The sequence below is a fragment of the Pinus tabuliformis genome, chromosome 7 (assembly GCF_031772625.1).
Source record: "Pinus tabuliformis cultivar Carrire ecotype Pingquan chromosome 7, CPIR1, whole genome shotgun sequence".
In the NCBI taxonomy this organism is placed as follows: Eukaryota; Viridiplantae; Streptophyta; class Pinopsida; order Pinales; family Pinaceae; genus Pinus; species Pinus tabuliformis.
In genome coordinates this window covers 1796894467-1796912873 of record NC_142293.1, presented here as the reverse complement: position 1 = coordinate 1796912873, position 18407 = coordinate 1796894467, and the positions used below count along the sequence as shown (strand labels likewise).

The 18407-nt window shown below is 37.6% G+C and overlaps 1 protein-coding gene across 1 annotated transcript; it reads left to right on the top strand.

The window, feature by feature from the left end:
• Positions 1–5855: 5855 nt before the first annotated feature.
• LOC149255524 (ATP-dependent DNA helicase PIF1-like) lies at positions 5856–7037 on the top strand. The gene has a single exon (XM_089455069.1). The coding sequence runs from the start codon at positions 5856–5858 to the stop codon at positions 7035–7037; it is 1182 nt and encodes a 393-aa protein (XP_089311195.1).
• The last annotated feature ends 11370 nt before the right edge of the window (positions 7038–18407 follow it).

The following is an 18407-nucleotide window of genomic DNA, read 5'->3' as shown; positions in this document are numbered from 1 at the left end:
AATTTCTGTGTATGGAATTTGCGCATTTACGATGCAGATACATGAACGACGTGCATATATGGAAGATATGCACATACAGGAAAGTTAGGGATATACGGAAGACATGCGCATATCTTCCGTATATGCACAGTTTCTGTATATGCCCAGTTTCCGTATATGCGCACAGTTTCTGTAACATAAACGAAGATACGTGAACGACGTGCATATATAGAAGATATGCACATGTAGGAAAGTTCATGTATCTGCATCGTATACGCGCAAATTCAATATACAGAAATTGCGCATATACGGAAACTGGGCATATACGGAAGACACGAGCGTGTCTTCCGTATATGCCCAGTTTCCGTATATGCGCACATCTTCCGTATATGCACAGTTTCCGTATATGCGCAATTTATGTATATGGAATTTGCGCATATACGATGTAGAAGCATAAACGAAGATGTGTACAAATTCCATATACAAAAATTGCGCATATACGGAAACTGGGCATATACGGAAGATGTGCACCGTTTCCGTATATGCGCACATCTTCCATATATGCACAGTTTCCGTATATGCGCAATTTATGTATATGGAATTTACGCATATACGATGCAGAATGTCTTCCGTATATGCCTAGTTTCCGTATATGCGCACATCTTCCGTATATGCACAGTTTCCGTATATGCCAAATTTCTGTATATGAAATTTGTACACATCTTCATTTATGCTTCTGCATCGTATATGCGCAAATTCCATATACATAAATTGCGCATATACGGAAACTGTGCATATACAGAAGATGTGCGCATATACGGAAACTGGGCATATACGGAAGATGTGCGCATATACGGAAACTGGGCATATATGGAACACATGCTCATGTCTTCCGTATATCCCTAACTTTCCTCTATGTGCATGCCTCTCGATTATGCACGTCGTTCGTGTATCTACATGGTATACGCGAAAATTCAATATACAGAAATTGCGCATATATGGAAACTGAGCATATACGAAATATATGCGCCTGTCTTTCGTATATGCACAATTTCCGTATATGCGCAATTTCTGTATATTGAATTTGCGCATCTGTGATGCAGATATACGAATGACGTGCATATACGGAAGGTATGCACATACAGGAAAGTTAGGGATATACAGAAAACATACGCATGTCTTCCGTATATGCCTAGTTTCCGTATATGCGCACATCTTCCGTATATGCACAGTTTCCGTATATGCGCAATTTCTGTATGTGGAATTTGTACACATCTTCGTTTATGTTATAGAAACTGCCTATATAAGGAAACTGTGCATATATGGAAGATGTGGGCATATACGGAAACTGGGCATATACGGAAGATATGCGCGTCTTCTGTATATGCACAGTTTCCGTATATGCACAATTTCTGTATATGGAATTTGCGCATCTGCGATGCAGATACATGAACGACGTGCATATATGGAAGATATGCACATACAGGAAAGTTAGGGATATACGGAAGACATGCGCATATCTTCCGTATATGCCCAGTTTCCGTATATGCGCATGTCTTCCGTATATGTCCAGTTTCCGTATATGCGCACAGTTTCTGTAAATAAAATAAAGATACGTGAACGACGTGCATATACGGAAGATATGCACATGCAGGAAAGTTCATGTATCTGCATCGTACGCGCAAATTCAATATACAGAAATTGCGCATATACAGAAACTGGGCATATACGGAAGACATGCGCATGTCTTCCGTATATGCCCAGTTTCCGTATATGCACACATCTTCCGTATATGCACAGTTTCCGTATATGCACAATTTATGTATATGGAATTTGCGCATATACGATGTAGAAGCATAAACGAAGATGTGTACAAATTCCATATACAGAAATTGTGCATATACGAAAACTGGGCATATACGGAAGATGTGCACCGTTTTCGTATATGCGCACATCTTCCATATATGCACAGTTTTCGTATATGCGCAATTTATGTATATGGAATTTACGCATATACGATGCAGAATGTCTTCCGTATATGCCCAGTTTCCGTATATGCGCACATCTTTCGTATATGCACAGTTTCCGTATATGCCAAATTTCTGTATATGGAATTTGTACACATCTTCGTTTATGCTTCTGCATCGTATATGCGCAAATTCCATATACATAAATTGCGCATATACGGAAACTGTGCATATACAGAAGATGTGCACATATACGGAAACTGGGCATATACAGAAGATGTGCGCATATACGGAAACTGGGCATATACGGAAGACATGTGCATGTCTTCCGTATATCCCTAACTTTCATGTATGTGCATGTCTCTCGATTATACACATCGTTCGTGTATCTGCATGGTATACGCGCAAATTCAATATACAGAAATTACGCATATACGGAAACTGAGCATATACGGAAGATTACGGAAGATATGCGCGTGTCTTCCGTATATGCACAATTTCTGTATATGCCCAATTTCCGTATATGGAATTTGCGCATCTGCGATGCAGATACACGAATGACGTGCATATACGGAAGGTATGCACATACAGGAAAGTTAGGGATATACGGAAGACATGCGCACATCTTCCGTATATGCGCACATCTTCCGTATATGCACAGTTTCCGTATATGCGCAATTTCTGTATATGGAATTTGTACACATCTTCGTTTATGTTATAGAAACTGCGTATATAGGGAAACTGTGCATATACGGAAGATGTGCGCATATACGGAAACTGGGCATATACGGAAGATATGCGCGTGTCTTCCGTATATGCACAGTTTCCGTATATGCGCAATTTCTGTATATGGAATTTGCGCATCTGCGATGCAGATACATGAACGACGTGCATATATGGAAGATATGCACATACAGGAAAGTTAGGGATATACGGAAGACATGCGCATATCTTCCGTATATGCCCAGTTTCCGTATATGCGCATGTCTTCCGTATATGCCCAGTTTCCGTATATGCGCACAGTTTCTGTAACATAAACGAAGATACGTGAACGACGTGCATATACGGAAGATATGCACATGCAGGAAAGTTCATGTATCTGCATCGTATACGCGCAAATTCAATATACAGAAATTGCGCATATACAGAAATTGAACATATATAGAAGACATGCGCACATCTTCCGTATATGCACAGTTTCCGTATATGCGCACATCTTCCGTATATGCACAGTTTCCGTATATGCGCAATTTATGTATATGGAATTTGCGCATATACAATGTAGAAGCATAAACGAAGATGTGTACAAATTCCATATACAGAAATTGCGCATATACAGAAACTGGGCATATACGGAAGATGTGCACCGTTTCCGTATATGCGCACATCTTCCATATATGCACAGTTTCCGTATATGCACAATTTATGTATATGGAATTTACGCATATACGATGCAGAATGTCTTCCGTATATGCTCAGTTTCCGTATATGCTAAATTTCTGTATATGGAATTTGTACACATCTTCATTTATGCTTCTGCATCGTATATGCGCAAATTCCATATACATAAATTGCGCATATACGGAAATTGTGCATATACAGAAGATGTGCGCATATACGGAAACTGGGCATATACGGAAGATGTGCGCATATACGGAAACTGGGCATATACGGAAGACATGCGCATCTTCTGTATATCCCTAACTTTCCTGTATGTGCATGCCTCTCGATTATGCACGTCGTTCGTGTATCTGCATTGTATACGCGCAAATTCAATATACAGAAATTGTGCATATACGGAAACTGGGCATATACAGAAGACATGCGCATATACGGAAACTGCGCATATACGGAAGATATGCGCATGTATTCCGTATATCCGTAATTTTCCTGTATGTGCATATCTTCCATATATGCATCTCGTTCATGTATCTGCATCGCAGATGCGCAAATTCCATATACAGAAATTGCGCATATACAGAAATTGTGCATATACGGAAGACACGCACATATCTTCCGTATATGCCCAGTTTCCGTATATGCGCACATCTTCCGTATATGCACAGTTTCCCTATATACGTAGTTTCTATAACATAAATGAAGATGTGTACAAGTTCCATATACAGAAAATGCGCATATACGGAAACTGTGCATATACGGAAGATGTGCGCATATACAGAAACTGGGCATATACGGAAGACATGTGCATGTCTTCCGTATATCCCTAACTTTCCTGTATGTGCATACCTTCCGTATATGCACGTACATACTTACATACCTCTACATACTTACATGCCTCATGGGCTCATCTAGATTTATACAAATGGATTAGAACCCAGGTAGGTTCTAGATCCTAAACTAACTCCCAAAATATCTCTCATGATCCATAAAATCTCTCATCTAATCCCTTATCCCTAGATAAGAGCTAACTAATCCAATTTTTTCTCAAACTTTCCAAAATACTCTCGAATATTCATCTATTTACAAGAATTATCATTTTCTCCTAAAACTATAGAAAAAATACATTAATTAATTAAATCCTAACTTTGTAAACAAACTCCCTTAGTAAACATTTGACCTAGGTTAGATGCATCTGCATCACTATGCATATACAAAAGTTGTGCATATACGGAAGTTGCGCATATATGGAAGATATGGAATTAAAGATACGCATATACATAATGTGTGCATGTACGGAAGAGATGCACATATATGTGTATCTTCCATGTATGCACAACTTTTGTATATGCGTATCTTCCATATATGCGCAACTTCCGTATATGTGTATCTTTTGTATATGCGTAGTTTCCGTATATGCGCATATCTTCCGTATATGTGCATCTATTGTATATGCACAACTTATTGTATAAGACACATTTTGAGAAGGAGTTATTATCATTAGGACAACCAGGACACACTATACAAACTATCAAAGAAGTTTGTATATATATTTAGTTTTTGGTATTCATGGGGTGTAGATTAATTGGTTTGTTCACATATATCCACAATCAATTGGCTCATGTTTTAATCTTTCTTCAAAAAATATTTCCCTATTTCATGTGAACCATATTTTATGACATAAGAATTTGGGGATCACTAGCCAAGTTTCTTACATGTCTTTCCATATGTACTCTACTAATCAAGCATTCCTCTCCATGATCTAGTCTTCTAGAGCTATGATTCAGCTCTTTAAAGGCATGATGTCATACTCGATTTATGAATTCACATCCAAAGAATAGATGTTGAACCATTTCAACTTCCAAATTGAAAAAAGTACATATAGAGGGATCTTGTATTACTTTTTTGTGCAATATGAATTTGGAAGGATTCTAACATTTCACGTAATAATGATTAATAACAAAATAATATAAAATTTGGGGATCACTAGCCAAGTTTCTTACCTGTCTTTCCATATGTACTCTACTAATCAAGCATTCCTCTCCATTCCGTTCTTTGAATGTCAACAGGGCTGTTTTCAAACGTGTTTCGCAAGATACTGAAAATCCTGGTTCGGCACCAAACTTTATCGTTGCATATATGAACAGGCCTGCCTCACTAGAACCCCTGCCCCTCCTTGAAGCTGCTCCCTCGTGGTCATATTCTGCCCAACGGAGAAAAAACCACTAGAAACACATATTCCCCCCAATGATTGTACATGTCTTGCCCTGTTACAATGTCATTCCTTCCTCTACTAATCCTTCTTATGCCACCTTCTGCTGGAGTGAATTACTCTTGTATTTCCCCTTCCGAACACTCCCTGCTAATATTGGTTCAACTGATGCATAAATTATTGCACACTGGGAACAAAAAAAGGGTGCATATACACCATGGCATGTCCATCGAGAACCCGAAAACCCACAAAGCCCACCTACTGAAGATCAAACTACCCCACACGCCCCCCCTGATTCCATGCAGATGAATGAATGGCGAATCCTCTCTCAGCTACACCCAGGTTACAATATTGCAATTGATGACCTCGACATGATTGGCTACCGCGACTTCGATGTCAACCACAATTGGTCACAAAATACTGTCCCTCCCCCCTTGCAAGAAACTGCCATCAATTTCATTGAATTCAACCGCTCAACCATTCAAAACCAACATCATTCTTTTTCCAACCTTCCCCATGATCATACATTATCCCCTACCCAAAACATAGGTTTTACCACTGTTTTTTCACACTTCGAAACCCCTTCGCCAAAATCCGCACGCAAAATCATCATACAAGGAATAGCTGACACAGGAAAATCCCATTTGATTAAATGTCTGCACCAAGCATTTGTGGAAAACTCGCCAACAAACAAGAACCCTTTATTGTTACTTGCACCAACCGGCGTTGCAGCTTTCAACATACATGCCCTCACAATTCACTCTTCCCTTCGTATCCCTATCCAGACAATGCATCCTCTCGAAGGCCAGCTACTCCTACACCTGCAAGAGCAACTCCGTCATGTAGAATACATCCTCATTGATGAAATGAGCTTTATTGGTCCAAAAATGCTTTCTCGCATTGACGATCGTCTAAGAGAGGCATTCCCTCTTCATCGGAATGCACCATTTGGTAATCGCTCAATTATCCTTGTCAGAGATTTAGGCCAACTACCACCTGTAAAAGACATTCCTTTATACGCTGGGACATCGCATGGCACTGCACTTTGGCGCAACTTCGACATATTCATAACACTTTCAACCGTTTTCCGTCAACAAGGAGCTAGCCCGTCCCAGGTTGCTTTTCGGCAAATACTTGCAAATCTTAGGAATGGAATATCTACACTTGAAGATTGGCAACACCTAATGTCAAGAACAAGTTCGTCTCTTACACATGAAGAGAAATGCATATTCGAAGAATCCATGCACCTATTCGCAACAAACAACGCAGTTGTCTTGCATAATAAGAAAATGCTTAAAAAATTGAACATACCAGTAGCGCTTTGCTCTGCGGAACAACAAAGGCAGAAAACTCCTACTACAACAAAAGATGAGCATCTGCCTGCAAAGGTGCTCTTATGCAATGAACAAAAAGTTATGCTCACCAGCAACTTATGGGTACATGCAGGCCTCGTCAATGGCGCGCTTGGGAAGGTCATCTAAATATTTTATTCAATTGACTCAAAGCCCCTAACATTACCATCCTTTGTGGTTGTTGACTTTAGACAATACAGAGGAACACCGTGGGACATTTCACACCCAACATATGTACCCATTCCTCCCATCACAAGGGGTACACGCCGTCAAATACCACTTCAAATGGCATGGGCTTTAACGATACACAAGTCACAAGGAATGACATTAGACAAAGCGATAGTGGACATCGGCACCAGAGAACGCCAAGGGCTAACATTCACTGCAATTTCAAGAGTGCGGTCACTAGCAGACATACACATCAATCTAGCATTCCCATTCTCCCGCATTGCACAAATGCACAAGAATCCATATCTTAAGCGTAGACGGCAAGAGGAATCATTCCTTGCATCAAATTCTATTCAGGATAATACACTTTAGCCAATCGTACAACATGTCTTCCAGAATTACCCACATGGTAAACACCACTCACTACATAACCAAGTTTCACATAGATTTTCTTGCTATTACATTTAGTTTCATATGATTTTATACTCGTTTGGAATCATTTAATTTATTTTGAATATTCAAACAAAATCATCAAACATATTCATTGTCACTTACAATGTTTCCTTTTTGGATGGCAACAGGTATGGATACATGCTACCTACGAAGGTTGTATGAGTGTTGCGAAGAAATTTAGCAACAGGAACTTACGTTACAAGATATGCAGACAAGGATCTTGCCACAACAATCAATGCTACTTTACCGTTTACGCCCAACCATTAAGTTGTTAAAGAAAATAAGGAAAATACTTAAGATAACAATTCACATCCATGAAAGGGATGCACACAGGCAAATGCGCCATCAATTGCAGGAACATCTCGCACAATATGGCACCACAATAAACACTAACTGGTGTTGCCGATGCCATGGCCCATCATGCATATATGATTAGTTGCTCATTCTCACTTATATCTCTACATGATAGAAAGCTTTTATTGTACATATGTTTAGAAGCCAACGAATACTTTCATTGTATATATGTTTAGTTATAACTTACCAAACACATCTTTATGTGTAGAGTGACTTTTCCCTGTCGACTTTAGGGTCTTCAGATTATTATGGATGTTGAGAGTTTTAGCTCTGGCCGGAACCAAACTCTGTTGTTTTGTTCTCGTTTTGTTAAGATCTATTTATGCAATTCATGGAATTACAGTGTTTAAATTTCTCTTCATAATTTACAGTGGTTATATTCTCCACTGAGTTTTGTATGGTTGTGAATGTAATCAGTAAATAGGTTGGGCGTTATCCTTTTCCTTGTAGTATACATATATGCATTTTGGTATTTTATGGCTAAACACTTGGTTTGAAATAGTTCTGCAATCAAATCTTGCATGTTGGGCATGTAAATAATTCCATTTCTGAAATCACAAAGGAATCTACCCTACTTTTACGTTGTACCATTTTATTTTACACACGCATTAATCAATTCAGTTGAAGTATTCCCTCCGGCATTGGACAATTGTGGACTCTCAACAAGTTTTTGACCAGTCACAACAATATATCAGGGACTACCCTAGTGGAACTTACTAACTTATCCTCACTGTCGTGGCTTTCTCTTTATCACAATATGTTGTATGGGGAGCTTCAAAGAACGATAATATCATGGAAAGGTCTTTCTCAGCTTAACCTTTCCAACAACCAGATCACATGATCAATTACTGCGTCACTTGGGCTGTTGCCTATTCTTAACAGCCTTGACCTCTCAAACAATTTGCTTTCAGGGGAAATACCCCTTGAATTAGATAATCTCAAGTTGAGCTTTCTTAATGTGTCTGACAACCACTTGTCTGGCTTTGTCCCTGTTGGTTACTGTTATGAAACCAGCTCACAAAAAGATAGAAAAGAGAGATCCACGCCTTAGAATTCAGCCTCTTCGAGGGGGCAACCTCCTTTACATTACATAAATGAACAATTCTTGGATGATACAAATGACAAAACCTCCTTTCTATATATAGGAGTCTAAGGAGTCACAATATAATCCAGCCGACCTAACAATAATAATATAAAGCCACAAAAATAACAATAGAGGGATTCTATGGGGCACAGAAATAACAATATGGGGGTAATAGGGGCACAACAATATAAATAGGGGGTATAACTACAATAGTAATGGGGTAATCACTAGTATTATAGGGACCCAACATGCCCCTCTCCTTCAAAAAAGTGTTGTCCTCAACGCTTGAGTAGTTCTGGATACTTCTGCATAAAATTCTCATCCTCCCATGTGGAATCTTCAGCGGATAAGTTCTTCCACTTGATAAGATACTCTGAAATTGATCGATTTCGTAGCTGTCGAGTTCTTGTTTCTGTGACTGCTTCCGGTTCCAATATAATTTTTCCTTCTCGTCAAGTTCTGGCAATATTGTTTGAATTGGGAGCTTGTCACCTATAACCTTCTTTAAACATGAAACATGGAAAACTGGGTGCAATCGAGAAGCTGCAGGAAGCTCCAATTTGTATGCCATAGTACCAATCTTTTCCAACACCTTGTACGGACCATAATACTTTGGTGATAATTTATTATCCTTCTTAGCTTGCTTTAGGGACATTTGCTTATATGGTTGTAGCCGTAGGAATACCCAATCACCTACATCAAAACTTCTTTCACTGCGATGTTGATCTGCCTGTTGTTTCATTCTATTTTGTGCCAACACGAGGTTATCCTTTAAGAGTTGGAGGACTTGTTGTTGATGTTCGATGTGATGTTCCACTGCCTGAACCTTAGAATTTTCTCTTAAATATGATGTGATGGATGGTGGTTGATACCCATAAAGTGCCATAAATGGGGTCATTTTTGTTGCTGTATGGAAGGAAGTGTTATACCACCATTCAGCCAGAGGCAACCATTTGACCCATTGTGTCTGTTTATCAGATACAAAGCAACGAAGATATCCTTCCAAACATTTGTTTACTATCTCAGTTTGCCCATCAGATTGAGGATGATAAGATGAGCTATGAGCTAACTGAGTACCAAGACAAGAAAATAATTCTGTCCAAAAATTTCCAGTGAAAATGGGATCTCTGTCACTTACAATAATCTTTGGGTTTCCATGTAGCTTTTGAACTGTTTCCATAAATGCAGTAGAAACTGTACTGGCTTTAAATGGATGTGATAATGCACAAAAGTGTGCATACTTGGTAAGTCTGTCAACTACCACCATGATGACACTCTTTCCCTCAGACTTGGGTAAACCTGTGATAAAATCCATTGAAACCTCCTCCCAACGTTGGCTTGGAATGGATAAAGGTTGTAATAGACCTGGTGTCTTAATTGTTTCAACTTTATTTTGCTGGCAAACCAAACATTCCGCCACAAACTTTTGAATATCTGATTTAAGGCCATCCCAAAAAAATTCCTTCTTAACCCTGTGGTAAGTTTTTAAAAATCCTGAGTGCCCTCCTAAGGGAGAAGTGTGCAATTCCATAAGAATCTTTTGTTTTAGCTGGGAATTCTTACAGAGGTATAAGCGATCTTTGTACCATAACGAATCATTTTGCCAGCTAAATGTATCAGAAGTACTGGAATCTTGTTGTAGCTTTTGAATAAGTGCCCACACTTCTTCGTCATTCTTCCATTCCTCCCTTGCTTCGTTTATCCAATCTGGTTGGATAATAGAAATGGCACACAACAATGCTTCCACATCCTCATCCTTTCTTGAGAGTGCATCTGCCACCACATTTTGCTTCCCTTTTTTGTAGATGATTTCAAAGTCATAACCCAACATCTTTGTGACCCACTTTTGTTGCTCTTCAGAGGATAATCTTTGTTCTAAAAAGTATTTAAGGCTATCATGATCCGTTTTTACCTTGAAGTGTCTTCCCATTAGGTAGGGTCGCCATTTCTTAAGTGCATGGAGTATTGCCAACATTTCCTTCTCATAAATAGCTTTGTTTAAAAACTTTCCCTTGATTGGACGACTTTCAAAAGCAATGGGTCTTTCATCTTGCATTAGAACAGCACCAATTCCATTTCCTGAAGCATCACATTCCACAATAAAGGTTTTTGTGAAGTCCGGTGTAGCTAAGACCGGTGCTTGGCACATTGCCTCTTTAAGATGTTCAAAGGCCTTTGTTGCTTCCGAAGTCCATGAAAATGAATCTTTCTTCAATAATGTTGTTAGAGGTGCTGCTATTCTCCCATAATTCTTAACAAACTTGCGATAATACCCTGTCAACCCAAGAAATCCTCGCAGATGCTTTATGGATGTGGGGATTTTCCATTCCTTAATGGCTTTAATTTTGCTAGGGTCTACCTTAACTCCTTCATGAGATACAATATGACCCAAATATTCCACCTCCTGGACTCCAAAGAAACATTTGGATCTTTTTGCATATAATTGTTTCTCCTCCAATAGTTGTAGCACCCTGTCAACATGTTCAACATGATCCTTCCAAGACTTGCTGTAGATTAGTATATCATCAAAAAATACTAACACAAATTTTCTAAGGAATGGTTTGAAAATTGAATTCATCAAACCTTGAAATGTTGAAGGTGCATTGGTAAGGCCAAAAGGCATGACCAAAAATTCATAATGACCCTCATGAGTTCTAAATGCTGTTTTCGGAATGTCTTCAATCTTCATTCTGATTTGATGATATCCCGAACGAAGATCCAACTTGGTGAAGTAAATTGATCCATGCAATTCATCCAGTAATTCATCAATGACAGGAATGGGGAACTTATCTTTAATAGTGAGCTTGTTGAGCTCCCTATAATCTGGACACATGCGCCATGATCCATCCTTCTTGTGCACCAATACTACTGGAGCTGAGAAAGAACTTTGACTCGGTTGAATTATACCAGCCTCTAGCATTTCTGCAACCATACGTTCAATTTCACTTTTTTGGACATAGGATATCTGTACAGCCTGATGTTTGGAGGAACACTTCCTAGAATCAGATGAATAGCATGATCATGATCACGCATAGGTGGGAGACCTTTGGGAGTCTCAAATACCTTGGAATGATTGTCCAGGACTTTTTGGAGATCTGGAGAAATAGATGATTCCAATGTGGAAACATCTAGCGAACATAATTGTGCAATTACACCTCTTTGCTCCTTTTTTAGAAGCTTTGTCATGCCATTAGAGCTGATTATCTTTCCTGGTTTCCCTGCAATACCCCTTAATTCAACTTCCTTTCCTTCCACAGAAAATTTCATGAAAAGTTCTTGAAAATTAAAAGCTATTGTACCCAAGGATTGTAGCCATTGGACTCCTAGTACAACATCAACACCTCCCATTGGAATGGAAAGCATTGGGCTAGTCAATACATATTCTCCCATGGATAGCTTGATATTATGGCACTTTCCAGAACAATTTATTGTTCCTCCATTTGCAATCATCACTTGACACTCTGGTGCTGGATATAGGAAGCAATTCAATTCTTTTGCTACCCTACAATGAATAAAATTGTGGGTGCTTCCTGAATCAATCAACACTATTACCTTTTTCTTCTTGATTTGTCCTTCTATCTTGATGGTTTGAGGAGTGGTAATTCCCGCCAATGCATTACAAGATATGGTCGGATTTATTTGTTCTTCATCTAGGCTTTGTTCCTGGAATATATCCTCTTCTTTTGACCTTTCTTGCTCCTTTTCTTCTTCCTCTTCACAATCTATGTAGAATAATTTCTTCTCAGCACACTTATGACCTTTTGTGTATTTGCTATCACAATTGTAACAAAGCCCTTTTGCTCTTTTTTCTTCCAATTGTTGTGGTGTCAACCTTGTAGGTTGTGGAAGACTATGGGCAACAACACTTCCGTCTTTATAGTTGTGAACGGTATGCTTCCTAGTTGCCATAATTTTGCTTTCCATTTTTCTTGCTAACCTGAATGCCTTCTCTAATGAATCAGGTTCCCAAAGGCGCACATCATGTTGGATATTATCCTTTAAAGACCCTATGAACACATCAATCCTATGCTCCTCTGGAATATCTTTTACCCTTATGTTCAATTTTTGGAACTCCTCAATGTGCTCCATTATTGAACCCTTTTGTTTGAGACTTATCAATTGGCTAAAAAAAGTGTTGCTTTTTGTATCCTCATAATGTGCTATCAATTCTTCCGTAAAAATTGCCCAAGTGATAAATTGTTTACGAGAACAAAGCCATTGATACCATACAAACTGATTTGGTTCCAAATATAAAGTTGCCATACGTACCTTTTGTGTGTTTTGCACATTATTGAGATCGAAGAATTGCTCCATCTGTAATATCCATGTGGCGGGATCCTTGCCATCAAACTTCCTCATATCGATTTTTGGAACATGGTGAGTCTTCGATCCAACATTAGAGTCTATGGAATCATGATTAACATTTCTTTTGTTCTCATCATGAGTTTCCTTTACTACCTTTTCACCATTAGTGACCCTTTCTTGTAGCAACTTCTTCAATTCATCTATCTTATCATCCATGCCATCAATTTTAGCGTCCATGCCATTCACCTTAGCTTCCATGCCATCCATCTTAGCTTCCATGCCCTTTATCTTAGATTCCACGCCATTTACCTTAGATTCCACACCATTTATCTTAGATTCCACGCCACTTATCTTAGCTTCTGTTAGCTTTTGTGAGCGTGACATTTGTTGCACTTGTTCTTGTAATTTTGATATATCATGTAGCATTTCTTCCTCTTCTTCATGAGTCATGCTAGAGCTTTCAGGTTCCTTACTAGGTGTTTGCATTTTCTTTCCTCGGGGCATCAGTTACCGATAATAATGCTTTACTATGCCCTTTGAATTCCGTTAAACCAAGCTTACACAAAAATTAAAAAAAAACTACACACCTTTTTTCACTTTATAGAAGCCTGATATTGAATCTGATGTATCTCTGTAATTTCGGATCATCCAATTCTGAAATTGCTACCTGTAGTAGCCTTTTGCGTCCTCTTTCCAATGCCACAAGTCTGAGCCAAATTGGATTCTCCAAGGAAGAGTTATGTGAAATCTCCCACAGTGACTTGCTTTTAGACTGGTTCAGTAGAGCGAACTTGTACGACGTGCCACGAGTCACTGTTTCAACCTTTGAATCTAAAATACACATACAAGAAACTACAGTCCGTCCTCTTTCTGTACCTTTTTACGAAATTTCAATCCGATCCTCAGAGAGAGAGTTATGACGATTTTCCCCAGGTCACCTGTTTTGAATGTAATTCAGGAGTCTGCAAAAAGGCCAACTTCCTCAGATCATATCTCCGACAATATCGCGCCAAAAGCTCTGAAATTCGGACCCAAGGTTCAGCGCCAATTCTTCTCAAATGGGTTTTTTTTGCGACTTCTGAAACGTCACAGAAAAAAAGTTATAGCGAAAATTCCACGATGACCTGTTTGGAGCAGCGAAACCCTAGAATCCAAAGCTCTGATACCAAATGTTATGAAACCAGCTCACAAAAAGATAGAAAAGAGAGATCCACGCCTTAGAATTCAGCCTCTTCGAGGGGGAAACCTCCTTTACATTACATAAATGAACAATTCTTGGATGATACAAATGACAAAACCTCCTTTCTATATATAGGAGTCTAAGGAGTCACAATATAATCCAACCGACCTAACAATAATAATATAAAGCCACAAAAATAACAATAGAGGGATTCTATGGGGCACATAAATAACAATATGGGGGTAATAGGGGCACAACAATATAAATAGGGGGTATAACTACAATAGTAATGGGGTAATCACTAGTATTATAGGGACCCAACAGTTACAATAATCTGGCATATGATGAAAGTTTTTTTCACAATCCAGGCCAGTGTGGAGCTGGGCCATTAAGGCTTCCTTCATGCTTCCATGCATCTGAAAATCATAGACATAGGGTATTGATTTCGATTATTGTTGTGGCCATAGTAGTCTGCTTGATTGGTATAGGTTTCCTCCATAAGAGACACAAGATTTTCGTGCAGGTTAAAACAAGTACAGAGTCTTGGAAACTCACATCCTTTCACATGGTTGACTTTGAAGTGTCAGACATTCTGAATGGATTGATAGAGTATCATGTTATTGGAAGTGGAGATGCTGGCAAAGTGTACAAGGTGGCACTGGAAAATGGTAATATTGTTGCTGTGAAAAGGATCTGGAATAACGAGAACCCACGATCTGTCCAAGAAAAGAGATTTCAAGTAGAGATAGAGATTCTAGGAAAGATTAGGCATACCAACGTTGTAAAGCTGCTTTGCTTTATCTCTGGTTCGGATTCTAAGTTGTCAGGCAAGAAATTGATTGTGGTGGATAGGTAAAAAAGAATAAACAGAGGGTTTTTATTTCCCTTTTAGAGGCTAGATCTTCAAGGTAGAGATGTTCAGTGTTGGGCTTCTCGTGTCCATTTATGCTTATTGCTCCTCTGTTCTAAAGAGATGATCAACTATTTTGTGAGTGATACTTCGGGCCTCTGTAACTTTGTAATGTCTATCAATCTGCCCGAGGCGAACCTGGGACCTCTCTATGGCAGATCTCTGCACTATTGATGTGGACTAAGAGGAGAATATATGCACGAAAACCCCATGGTATGCTTGACTGGCTGTAACTGTCAAAATACAGTAAATAATGTTCTCAAAGTGCATGCATGCAGGCCTAATCTGGAAAATATCAGAGATCTATAACGTTCCAACCATGTAAATAGATGCTGATAACAATGAAAGCAAGTGTGTATCATTGTAAATAAATAGAAAGGATCTTTTATAGATTGAAGGATTAGTTTTCTGGTTTGAGTTTGACATGTTTTTGGCCTTTGTGTCTGTGAAATGCATCTGGTGCTTTTACGTTCAGTGGGGGATGAAAGGATATGTGTAGCATTGTAAATAGGTAGATCATATAGTGAATTATGTACAGAATGATCAGTTTTCTTGCTGAATTTAACATGCTTTTAGCCATTTTGTTTCTGAAGTGCATTAGGTGCTCCCACGTTCAGTGTTGCTATGCAGATAGATTCTAGATTCACTAAAGAGTTTAGGTACAAGAAGTGAGGTGACGAGATGGGATTTGTACTCAGTTCAAATCTAATTTCATTAAAGAATTTAGGGACTGTAAATAGGGTGATGAGACTTATATTAATTTACAAATTGAGGTTTTTCAATGGCCATGCCTTAGAGTAAACTTGTAACCCATGTATGGAATCTAGACAGTGGATTGAATGCAGTGAACATAAACAAATAACCTGGTTCTGGACAGTCTGATCTGGTTCTAGACAGTGTATTGAATGCATTGAACAGAAACAAATACCCTGAAAGAACCTCGTTCCAGAGTATGATCTGGTTCTAGACAGTGTATAGAATACATTGAACATAAACTATTAACATGAAATAACCTAGTTTGATGTCTATGCTCATCATGATAGTGCAAGGATGCATAGATGCGTATACTTAAATAGTTAGTTTGATATATATGTTAAACATGGTAATGCAAGGATGCACATCTTCAATTAGTTGGTTGAACTCTACTTTAACTGTAAACCTAGATGAATCTATTTCGGTATGAACTAAATCCATATTCAATCGACTCTCAAACTAATTCTGTATAAACTTTACTTGAGATTGTTGAACTTTTATGGCTGCTTTTATCGTTCATGAGCATCACATCACCTCACTGCCTGCCATATGACATTCATGTGAATAGTAAACCATCAAAGGACACACCAACGGGTAGGACAAGAGGATTAAGTACATTGAATGGAAATGGATAACTAGGTTTCATATTTATGTAATTATCTGCCCTTATCATTCATCAGCATCATGTCACCTCACTGTTTGCCATATGACATTCATATGAATAGTAAACCACACCAGTGAGTGGCATGAGGATTAAGTACATTAAATAGAAATGGATAACAAGGTTTGATATTTATGTGAAGCATGATAATGCAAGGATGCATATTTTAAGAGGTTTAAATACATTGAATATAGGTATATAGGTATAAGAATACAATAAGTATTGGTTTAAAAATATTATAATTTGACTTTCTAATCACATTATTCAATTACGAGGCCTACCTTATTTCCATCAGGTTATGGTTACCGAGATACACGCAATGGTAAATGTTTACATAAACCAAGTAAATAATATTACGGGGCCTACCTTATCTCCATCTGGTTATAGTTACGGAGATGAGAGAATGAGTTAAAAACATGGATCGATGGGAGTGACTGTCACTTGAGAGGAAATAAGACTTGCAGGCACCACTTGTGGTGGGCCTGAGAGCAATAAATGCCACCAGGACAACTGCGGTTAAACACCTGCATACGAGAGTTAATTATTACATTACATATGTTATATTAAAATATAAAAATGAGTAATAAATATATTAATTTTAAAAATCAATTACTTATTAAAAAAAATATTTTATATACAAGTTGGTTATATAAGCAATTGCATTACTTCTTTTAGGAAGATTTCCCAAATATGAATTTATAATGAGTTTCAAAATTTTAATAATATTAATTTTCATAATTAATTAAAATATTTTTGTTAAATTAATTTTATTAAAAATAATAATAATAATGTTTAGGAAAAGCATCTTACAATTAGTTAATGTTTTAGTTGTAGTGTCAACCAGCAATGTAAGTGATTTGTTTTAATATTTGCAAATCACAAATTTCTCCGCTTTCCATTTACCATGTAAAACAGTGTAATTTACTTTTTATTTAAAAAAATAAAGTGTGTTGCCAATAATCTATTGAGTTTTAAGTATGAATGCGTTTTAAACTTATATATTGATATGAATGGTTTGGTTTTGGTTTTGTTGTTTTAGTATCAAATGTGCTGGTACGGGATGGTCATCGTGGTTATTGCCTTGGTCACTAGCGAGCTTTGTATATGCTTGACTATCTGTAGAGGTTTATATATATATATATATATATATATATATATATATATATATATAGTGATGATAAAAGAAGGAAAGGGCATTGCATATTAGAAAGTAGGTTGTTTTTTCTTTAACTGTTTTTTTAACTTATAACAAGTGAACAAGAAGGAACAAATTATGATTTCCAAGAGGTTAATTGTCTTGATTTGATCAAATTTCTATAATTTTTATTAATATACCATTGTTTTCGATAACCACATTAATTAATAAAATTTGTTTATCAAATCTTTCTATATTTTGTAGTGTATACAAAGCAATTTTAAATTGAATATGAAATCATTTTTCCATTTCTATATGGAATTTTCAGATTATATTTTAAGATGCATTGTGATCTTAATTTCCAAAACAGAAATTTTATATTAAAGTTTTAGATTAAAAAATTATATTAAAAATGTTATCTGAATATTCTAATTCTAATTATAATAAAGTACACTTATATTAAAAATGTATTGTGATCTTATATTCCAAACCAGAA

What these genes read in the sequence shown, in the direction of transcription:
- LOC149255524 (XM_089455069.1), top strand. Translation starts at nt 5,856, where the DNA reads ATGCAGATGAATGAATGGCGAATCCTCTCTCAGCTACACCCAGGTTAC.